Source organism: Asparagus officinalis, chromosome 1 (genome assembly GCF_001876935.1).
Source record: "Asparagus officinalis chromosome 1, Aspof.V1, whole genome shotgun sequence".
Lineage (NCBI taxonomy): Eukaryota > Viridiplantae > Streptophyta > Magnoliopsida > Asparagales > Asparagaceae > Asparagus > Asparagus officinalis.
The window spans coordinates 24,510,676-24,522,121 of NC_033794.1; the positions used below are offsets into that span (position 1 = coordinate 24,510,676).

Sequence of the window (11,446 nt, forward strand, 5' to 3'; positions counted from 1 at the left end):
CCAAAAAATAAGAAATCAAACCATCGATGGGCTACAGTCAACCATCGATGGTCGCTTCAAGCATCAATTGACTATAGTTAACAATTTATAAATTCCAGAAACCAAATTTGAAAAATCGATGGTTGGGTTTAACCATCGATGGTCCGGACGTGTTTTGGCAGATTTTAGGATTCTATCTCAGTCATTCGTTGATAGATTTGATCTCCTATTGGTACTCTGATTAGAGAACCTCTTTCCAATTTAATCAAGATCTATTTAAAGAGAGACTGATGAGGAGATTAATAACAACAATAAGAACAAGAAAGAGAGGCTATTTTGCATAAGATTGAGAGATCAAATTCTAGGGTTTGAGAGAGTTTGAGTTTGAGAAGTTGATTCCCTGAGCCTCATTCAATTTCTTTTGTCGCGCTCAACATCAGCAGATCGTCTCAGCGAGAAGGAGTGCCCTTTGCGTTCAACTTCAACATTGCTTCTTCGTGGATCATCATCAACATAAGTTTGAAGAATGATTTGTTTTAAAAGGGCTGTAAGATATTTTCAATTGCATTTTAATTGTTTTTAGAGTTGGTTTTGTATTTCAAACTTGCAAGTTTTTAAGCGTACTCAAAACAGGGTAATTGAGGGTTGGCGTGCTCAAGCCAGGTAATTGAGTGTGGCTAGCTAGAGTTTGGTTTCTTCTAGTTATTACGAGGAGTTGGTTATTTTGACTGATTTCGAGTAGATTTCAGGGCCCTATTTGTAAAGCCTATTTAATCGGATTGTGATAAGGAGAACTCTGATCATAGTGAAGAAGACTCTTCGTGAGAAGAAAGAGTAGACGTATGATTTTGATCCGAACCATTATAAAAAAAACTCGTGTGTTCCTGTGTTTGTTGCTTTTAGTTTTTCTCATATTTTATTTCTGCTGCATATTCTGAGTTTATCTGAAAATTTGTAGCAATCCTATTTACACACCTCTCTCCCTCTAGGCTTGCATCCCTTTTTCCAACATCTCTTTATTCCTTCTCATACGAGGTGTAGTTTCATATCTCTGTACATCTTCGTTCACCTTGGATGAATGAGAACAGGGGGGATACACATTATGCAAAGTAGGGTCAAGGACTAGGACCCCACCTCTCATTACTGATTATAACATCCACCTTATTTTAGACACAACCTCTAGGTGACCCACTTTATAAATCGTTAATCCATGTCCACAAAATCAAATCCATCTCTGCCACACCCACCCACTAAAGAACTACGTATTCGTAATGGGGTTTTTAAATATTTGTCCCCTAAATCTCTCATATTTTGAAATTAATCCATCAAATCTTCATATTTTGAAATTAGCCTCCCAAATCTTTTAAGTATTTAGAAATTAGTCCCCTAAATCTTCATATATTGAATTTAGTCCTTCCAAATCCTACGAGTGTTTTGAAACTAGTCCCCATATTTCTACCTAGTGCTAACTGGAGGACTAATTTTAAAATATAAAGAATTGAGGAACTAATTTCAAAATACTTAATGATTGGGCGAATAGTTTTAAAGTATGAAGACTTGGGGGTCTAATTTTAAAATATAAAACTTGTGGGGAACTAGTATGAAAAGACCATATTTGACAGTGTTACTAACAATGAGGTTACATACTTTTTCCAAAATGTGAAAACTCGTCAGGAATGTTTGTGATTTTTTTTTTAATTTTTTTTAAAACCCAGCCTGATATCGAACCGGAGACCATAGAAGTTATATTGAAATCTGCCAACCATCCGGATCAACCCCGTGATGAGTTTACCAGTTTATAATTAATTCTCTAGTGACACCACTTTTAGAAATCCTGGATCCGCCATTTAGTGACGATATCGAACAATGAGCTGCGTCGAGTAGCTTCTTTCACACTTCGCCTTCTGGCGCACACATGACAGTTTCGCTTTCACGAAGATCCACCCTCATGAATCCAGACATCCGCCCTTCTGCCTTCCGTTACTCTTCTCCTAGCTTCTTTGAGCTCCTTGTCACCAATTTTGTCCGCTTTGATGCGGTCTATTAAGGAAGGCAGTAATAACACTGTTTCTGAGAATATGTATAGCTTAATGGTGAAGATAGTACTGCCAATAAATGTTGGTATATGAAGACTATGTTACACCCATTTGCTAAAATCTGTTACTTAGTTTTTTTTTCGCTTGCTTGAACAGAGCCTAACTGTTTCGTGAGTCTGTTATTTTTCAATATATTAACTAGGGAAATAGGAGCTGGTGATTATGGACTAATATGATTTATGAAGACACATGTTACATTCTAAGGACCCTTCACTTCTCATTTGTGATCTGAAGATAATTTACTCACTTTTAATTATTTACAAGGCAACGACAAGGTCTACAGCCGAACAAGTCTTGTATAACTAGAGAAAGAAAAATTCCTTGGGGACCCCAAATCATGGGACCCAAGAGGCGACAGGTGAGGTGTCAACCCCTGGGTACATGATCTACTGTTCATGAACTATAGATCATGCAACCAGGGGTTGACACCTCACCTGTCCCCCCTTGGGTCCCATGATTTGGGGTCCTGTAGCACAACTCCTAGAGAAAAGCAAAATAAAGGGAACTGACAGCATAAAGCAATATACAAGCTGGATCAAAACAAACGAAAACTGGGAAGTACTGGGATGCTCATTTTCCGCTGAAGAAGAACATGATTGAAAAACACAATAATACAACTCAGAGTACTCGACCAAATGCATAAAAGGCACCATCCACACCAACCGTCACTTACATTCAGTTTTTACTGCAATGAATAGATAACAAATTTGATGTTACAATAATACATATATTTATGTTAAATAAATGTCTGACAAAAATGTAGCTAACATTCAAATAAATCACCTTAGTGCAATGGTAAGAATTCTTTCTACCTCCGCGCCCCAAATATCAGGTACAAAAATGAAGCACTTCGGTAGCTGCTATAATTCATAAGAATGGAAGCCAATGGTTTGATCTTAATCTTGAGGTATCTTATCTGCATCATGAACTGCAAGTACTAAATCCATTTTGTGCACATTTATTAGTATTAGTTGGACCAGGGTAAAGTGGAACACCACCCCCAAGACTCCGAAGCTTGCCCAACATCTCGTGCAACCACTCGAAGGTGAGCTTTGATTGGCGATTCAGCTCCTCTCTCACTTCAGGATGGAGCTTAAACCAATTCCCCAACATCTTGTGCACATGAGATCTGATCATTCTCCATGGTACTGGATATTGCTCGCACAGCTTCAGATACTCTTCCACAAGATCTGCCTGGTTTAATAATCCCTCACCATTCACAACATCACTACTTTGGTCATCCCCAATACTCTCTCTCCACTCTGCTGTCCTAAATCCTGCAAAGAGTGCAGGATTCTCAAGAAGAGTCTCGGCTGAAAGCACACCATCAGTGCCAGTTTGATCCAAGCACTCTTTGACATCTTCCATGTGCCGTATGTTTCCATTAGCAAGAACAGGAATCCGGAGAGCGTTCTTTACTGATCTGATGACATTCCAATCAGCTCGGAATTTCTTCCCGTCCTTTTCATCCCTCGTGCGACCATGGACAGCTACAAGAGAGCAGCCAGCTTCCTCAAGCATCTTCGCATATGAGATTGTGTCTTGCGGATTTGGGAAAATGCGGATCTTGCATGAAACTGGAACTTGGAGATTAGCCACCAGCTTCTCGACTAGTGACCTTATGAGAGGAAGGTTTTCCATGAGAAAAGCACCATAGTATCCTCGTCGAGCAATCCGCTGTGGACATCTTTATGATTATGAAGGAGAAAGTATATTAGGACTTTGGGAGAAAAGGAAACTAAAATTCCAGCTTCAAAATATGTAGCACAAATATATATCTAGAAGCTCGTGAACAAGTGGTCTGATTCCCCTTTTAGTGCCAAAACCATTAAAATAATTGCACAAATATAATGTTGTCGAAACATAAAACATGTGTTCATACAGATACTGAAGTAATTGACAAATAAACTCAGTTCAATTTGAGGTCACATTACAAGGAGACAAATTTAATGGTGGGTTTTGGAAACTGAGCATACCCTACATGGCAAAGTGGGGGAGAGTGTGCTGCCATTGCAGGCACATGGTGAACAGCAGAGAAGTAAATTTTGTCAACAAGCTCATTTAAAACAAAAGGTTTATACACAATCTCAATTCCTTTTAAGCAATGTGAAAAGATGCTTAAGTAGAAAATAGTAAAATCGTATAACTAATTTAAAATATATTACATCATAAATAAACATGTACATCATGTTAAGATCCATTATCAACAATTAGCATCATTTATAGAACAAGGTTCATATTGACGACATGGACACATGACGAGGTCAGGAACGCAGACATATGGAGATAATAAATCATAAAAAAAAGATATGGACAAGACATGCATGGAAAAGGTGATTGCATGTGTGTGGCGCAGAGAACTTCTACAACATCATAATAAATGGAATGGAAATACCAATATATGTTCATAGGACCAGCCTACTGAACAGTGGCAATCTGCTCGAGCATAAGTCATTTTGACATTTAACTAACAGGTGCTCAAATGCTCTTGTATGCCAATTTTGATAACATCAATTTGATGTTTGCATATAATGACATGGCATATAACAATTAGGAGTGGCAAATTATGAACCAATGTGTCAATCTGACCCAACCTGACCCATTTATAATGGCTATGGGTCAAGTTATATGGGTCGGGTCATAAGCTGGTCAACCTTAACTGACTCGTTTATTAGATGGGTCAGTTCAGGTTGACCCGGACTGACCTGCATACCCCATTTAATACCCAGTTAGTTCCAAACGAGTTTGAGCGCACTGATTGGGGAAAAGCGATATATTCATTGAGGAGCTCTCTGAGAAAAAGAAAAACCCTAGACTTTCATCTTCAATCTTCGAAGGAGCTCGACACAGCGGCGGAGAGAGGCAGAGACGAGCGGCGCGGCAAGAGCTTTCATCCTTTGCTGTAAGTTCTCTTTTTGACCTCTCCTTCTCCTGTTCTCTACCTCTCCTTTCTTTTTCTCTAATTTTCTTTTTAACCTTCAATTCTCTGGATAAAATTTTATTGAATTCTCATGATTGCTTAATATTTCTGTTTAAGCTCAAATCTTTTTAGGGCTTTGATTGATGGGTAATTTTTTATTTTCAAAAATGGCAACCTTCCATTATTCTGATACTATTTCATAGTTTTTAGCATGTTAAGTGCAGTACACAACATTTATTGCAGATTAATTCAGATTATATAACTATAAACTTCGAAAATAGAAGTAGTCCAAATAGTGTTCACAAAAATGTGAGTAAAATTTTTTATGCTTTTATGGATGGAACTTAATTTCTCTTTTTAAATTATGCTAGAAGAAGTAATCTAGCAATTGAGACACGAATTCAATTTGTTGTTGTTGTTTAGGAGAATTACTGGACGTTGTGATCTTTTGCTTACTGACCTACTGTCCATTATTAAGCTTCGGTAGGTAATATTATGTGCTTTTGAGCATCTATTCACTATTACTTTCAATTCAACACTGATGTTCTCTTGTGTTTTCATTTTGGGGATGATAATTAAGCTTGGCTTATTTATCAATACGTGGATGAAAAAGTGTGTCTCATGCTCAAGCCTAATGGTTATGTAGTTTTGTAACTCATTCTGGGGATGAATCCTATGTAGTATTGTAATTTTTTCACAGTTAATGGAGTCTAATGCTATCGATATCCCTATAGAGGACAATGTAGAAGTGGATTCATCAAGTGAAGAACTAGAAGAGATATCTAGTTATATTTGTTAAAAAAAAGCAAAGGAATAGTAGATAAAAAGCAGAAAAGAAGATTCCCATCAAAAGTTTGGGAAAAGTTTAACCTTGTTGAAATGGAGTCGAGGGTTTAACAATTTTCAATTTGCAAGAAGTGTGGAATAAAATATGCCGCCAAAGAGAACAATGGTACAAAAAACATGTTAAAGACACAATAAAAATTGCAAGAAAGGAACTAAAAAGGATATTGAGGATTTATTTAATGCAAAATATTATAATTATGAGTTTTTCAAGATCTAACTTTGATCCGGATAAGTTTAGGGAGTTATTAGTCTCACGAGTTACCTTTCAAATTTGTTGAGTATGAATGTATTCGAGCAATTCTCTCATATTTTAATGAGGATCTAAAATACATATCGAGAAATATGGTTAAAGCCAATGTTCTTAAAATCTATTCAAGAGAGTAAAAATAAGGCTTAAAGAAGCTTTAGAGTCACTTCTGGAAAGCATTAACTTGACATATGATTTGTGGACATCCCTAGCCACCGATGGATATATTTGTCTCAGGAGTCACTATATTGATCATGAGTGGAAATTACAAAATCCGATCCTCAACTTTTCTTATATGCCGCCCTCCTCATTCCGGTGTTACCATTTGTGAGAAGATCTGCAAGTTGTTAGTTGATTGGAAAGTTGTAAAGAAGTTGTTTTCTCTAACTCTTGATAATGCCTCCGCAAAAGATGTGTTTCTTGATTTATTAAAAAAAAAACAATTTAAAAGAAGCACTTCTTCAAAAGAGGGAGTTTTCTCATATTAGATGTGCTAATATCCTTATCTTGATTGTACAAGATGGTTTAAAACAAGTTCATGGTTGTATTTATATAATTCGTGAAAGCGTCAAGTATATAAAAGACTCTCAACAAGAATGTGAAATTTTTGGGAACAAGTGTCATGAATCTTTGGAAGTGAATAAGAGTTTAAGGCATGATGTTCCAACAAAATAGAATTCTACTTTTTTAGTGCTTGAGTGTTTTATATTATCGTCGTTTATTTATGCACATGCAACTGAGTTATTCAAATTACTCAAACCTTTGTCCATCTCAAGAAGAATGGGATAAGACGGAGAAGGTGAAGAGGTTCTTGCCCACTTTCTATCACATTGCTTGCATTTTCTCCAATACAAATTATCTAATGGCTAATCTCTATTTTCTTCAAGTATTTGTTGTGCAATGTACTCTAAAACTTCGAATGGAGGATAGTGATGAATATGTGAAATCAGTAGCAACTAAAATGCACAAGAAGTTTGAAAATATTGGACCAAGTAGAGTGTTTTACTTGCTATTGCTTGCATCTTGCATTTTGAACCGATTATAGTCTTCACCTTCTCGGCCTTACCCATTCTTCTTGAGATGGATAGAGGTTTGAGTAATTTGATTAACTCAATTGCATGTGCATAAATGCACGGCGATAATATAAAGTACTCTCAAACATTAAAAAAGTAGATTTCTATCTTGTCGAAACATCTTGCTTTAGACTCTTTCCAAGATTCATGAGGCACACGTTCCCAAAATTGTTGCTTTCTTCTTGAAAGCCTTTTATATCATTGACGCTTTCACGTATTATATAAATACAATCATGAACTTCTTTTAAATCATCTTGTACAATCAAGATAAGGATATGAGCACATCTAATATGAAAAAACTTCTTGTTTTTAAGAAGTGCTTCTTTTAAATTTAGTTATTTTTTAATAAATTAAGAATCGCATCATTTGCGGAATAATTATCAAAAGTAAACAAAAACAACTTCTTTTGGCACATCAGGAACTCGCCTTTGCGCCTCAGGCACTCCCCTCTTTTGATGCAAGGCGCAAGATGTTTGTCTCTACTTCAAAATTTTTAAGGTGTGAAAGGTATTCGATAAAGTAAAGTTTGTTTTTGTTGTTGAAGTTTTGTGTTTCTTTTTTCTTGATCAAATTTTTGCTATTTTTTGTTGTAATGTAATTAACTACCTATATCATTATGATGACATGCCACAATTTGAATCTTAAAGTTCAGAGTTTGCAGTTATTAGTTAATATTACTATTTAATATTTGTTACTTATAACTTCATTTAGATGACTTATGACTTATTAGATTTGTGGCTTTGAAATTTTGGTTGGGATCGATTTGCCTTGTTTCTATTATTGATATTTGCATATTATTTGTAATTTTTATTAATTTTTTCAATATTTATCACATTGGTTCACTCAGCAATCACCTTTTTTGGCGAATCTCGCCTCATGCAACACCGAACATCATCGCCTTGATCTCGTGTTTTGCTTTCAAAAGATTGGGAAGAAGTTTACCACAACATATCCAATTTCATAATTAGCAATGCATAAGAACATGTGCTATTCACATCAAAACTTTCATTGTTGTGGTTGACGAATAATGGTCAATTTGCATTTTGGTGCCATAAAGTTACCTTTTTAAAACTTTGATTGATGTCTCAAAGTTTACTTTTGACTTTTTGGTGCCCCTAAACCTTAACTTTACAGAGAATGATTTGCAGCTTGAGCCAGAAAGTGTAAATTACAAAGAAGGTTTGTGGCATCAAAGTGTCAAAAATAAACTGAGACATCAAAGTTCCAAGAGGTGACAACTTTATGACATCAAAGTGCAAATTATCCAAGAATAAATAATGGATTGTTTTGATGCAAAGTTACATTATCTACTTTTAAAGACATTGCATTTCACCTTTGTCCAAGGGTAAACTAAACAAAATTCCCAAACCTATGGGAGTTTAAAATAAACCCCATGAAATTTTGTTCATTCCACTAAACCCCAAAAACTTTTCCCATGGATTCCCAAACTTAACACCATTTACCATTAGGTTTAACCTTCGCTTATGCAAAGCACATGATAAAAAATGACCAAAATACCCCTCCGGCCCTCCGTGACATAAAACCCTATATATCATTAATTTTATATTTTGACTGATTGGAAAGTTTTGGAGATTTGATTTTATTTTTCTATTAATATTTTTTAAGTTAGGTGGTTTTTACAAGTAAACATAATCTTAGGAGACTTTACTGTTGAGGATATTTGGGTATTTTGATGTTGTACAATAACGCCCTTAGGGGGGATGTTTGGAAAAATTAAAAGCTTAGGGTTTATTGAGACGCTTTGGAATTTTGAGGGTTACATTGGAAAAGTTTGGGGTTCAGTGAAATAAACAAAGTTCAGAGGGTTTCGTGAGAAACGCCCTAAAGCTTTGGGAGGTTTTGTGCAACCTATCCTTTATCCAATTACTTACATACTAAGTTGCGTACAAATGGGTATGGATGTGGGTAGAGGTACAGGTGCGGGTACAGGTGCGAGACATGGAAAATCTGTAAACTGTAAGGTACGGGTACACAACTACATATATATGTTGAAATTGATAATTTACATGATATCATTATTGGTTTAGTTCAAGTGCCATTAGAATTAAAATTTCTAGCACATTTTGAGTTTCTTCTATTATGGTGATTATTATAAGTTGAAAACTGCTCATTTTTTAACTAGATACCCAAACGACCCTTTGAAATGATAGTTTTTAACTTGGGTGTGGCCTAAAATAAACTCAACCAATGTCTATAGAGTTTCAAGAAATAATGTGGTGTAGGATATATGTCCAAGAACTGTGCGACAAATGTTCTAAATTAAAACATATATCGTATATTTGAGTATATGTCTGAATAAATGTATGTATATATCCAAGAAGTGTCCATGAAGTTAGGTATAGATACATGTCGAGTACGTGTCCGGTACGGGCACGACTTCATGATAGAAGTACTAGGTTAACATAGTGGTTACATACTAATCCAAAGAATGCCTTAATCCTAATTTTTTGTATCAGTAATGTCTGGGCCATTTCAATTTTTCAATGATATCATCGAATTTTCCCTACTATTTAAATCATTAATTAAAGTTCATTTTAACCTTCCGTCATGATGCCCCTACAGGTAAGTTAAAATTTAAATATTGCCCAGATATTGCTCCCCTCCAAGCTAACAACCAGTGTCCCAATTGCACATTCAAACTCTTAAATGAATCTTTCATCAAGCATTTAAAGTAACTCTAAATCCAACCAAAACACTTGAGCTTCATATATTTCATAATGTATTTGGGGTCTCAGCTCTTATCATTTACAAAATCTAATATATGCAAGCTACATGAGTGAGCTCTAAAATGAATTCATATGTTTCCAAGTTACTTCCTATCCATAAATATGACATACTAGATTAGTGATATTTTCTTCAAGCCTTACAACTTGATTCCTAGATACACAAAAAGGACCCAAAAATCATACAGATCGTTTGTGATTATACTGCCAATCAACTTTATTTCTGAAAACTACAAGCACAGAAGTAATTACCAAATAATTACTTGTGATTACAATTTTATACTATCTAGATTACATAAAACTCCTCTTTAGGATTTATTCGAACATCAAAATAAGCAAAGAAGAATAAACTCACCCCAGATTTATATCGACATAATCACAATAAGGCTCCACAATTTTCGCCGCTTCCAACAAAGTGTCTGGATCATTTGCACAGAACTGGACAAACAACGGCCGATCCTCCTACAATTATTCATACAAAGAAAAACCCATGAGAAAATATTTGCAACCAAAAAAGGGAAAAAAAACAACAAGCAGTTTGCTCCTTTACCTTGCAAGTAGTGAACTCCATGGACCGATACTTGTCATTCTCAGAGAAGATCCTCGAATGGAGCATCGGCGTGTACGCAGCCTGGGCTCCGTACTTCCTGCATAGCATCCTGAAGGGGAGCTCGGAGTTGTCCACCATTGGCGCCACCACGAGCTTCGGAGCTCCGAGGTTCTTCCAGTGGGCCCAGGCTCTCTCGATGTGAGAAGAATCAGGTGATGATTTCAGAGAGCCATTAGGGCTAGGGTTAGGGTTAGTGATGGGAGTGGAGAGGGAGCAGGCGGTGCTGAGAGAGGAGCAGAGGATCTCATCGGGATCTTCTTCTTTGGGNTGCGACGGCGGCCGCGGAGGAGGAGTAGCGGGCGGAGTTAGGGTTTTGAAGGGGGAAAGTTTTCCCTTTTCGTCGGAGAACGCGGAATAAGGCCCGAAATCTCATGCGCGGGCATTCGCCATGTCGTCGCACTTATCCATTAAGAAGCCTGTTTGTTTATTTGGGCCTCATAAGGAGCTTTGACCCATAAGCATAAACCTCAATTGTAATAGTTAAGGCCATACGTTATCACTTGTATTATTATTCGCACTATAAATAAGATGGTATCATTTTATTAATCACAAACTTTTGGCCTTGCATGTTCTGTGAGTCACCCTCTTAAGAATCTAAGAAATATTCTCATAACTCGTAGGAGTAAATTTCGGAGGAAACAAAAAATCTGCGTTCATCACCCTCGTATATTACTGCTTCAGCACCTCTCGTGTTCTCGTATCATAACCACATTGCATGCATTGGAATATTTAGTCAACCGTAATAATAATAATTATTATCGTAATAGTCGTCATCATTGTCAAATGTTATTTTTCATAAATTCCTTAAAGTTTCTCTCAAAATAAATTTCTTAAATTAATAATAATAATTATTATTAATTATAAATTTTCTTTTCTTGTTTCCCCCTAGCATGTTTTATTTATAGTTTGGCATGCATTACCTACGAGCGGT

General features: G+C 36.1%; 1 protein-coding gene across 1 annotated transcript in view; it reads right to left on the reverse strand.

Moving 5' to 3' along the window:
- Window positions 2,688–11,446, reverse strand: part of LOC109832172 (tRNA-dihydrouridine(16/17) synthase [NAD(P)(+)]) — a 9,960-nt gene continuing 1,201 nt past the window's right edge. Inside the window, exons 2-4 of the mRNA XM_020399609.1 lie at window positions 10,456–10,848; window positions 10,261–10,367; window positions 2,688–3,762 (exon numbers count right to left, since the gene is read on the reverse strand). Coding sequence (XP_020255198.1) covers window positions 2,997–3,762; window positions 10,261–10,367; window positions 10,456–10,848 — 1,266 coding nt within the window. The 3' untranslated portion in view covers window positions 2,688–2,996. The remainder of the gene's footprint in view (window positions 3,763–10,260; window positions 10,368–10,455; window positions 10,849–11,446) is intronic.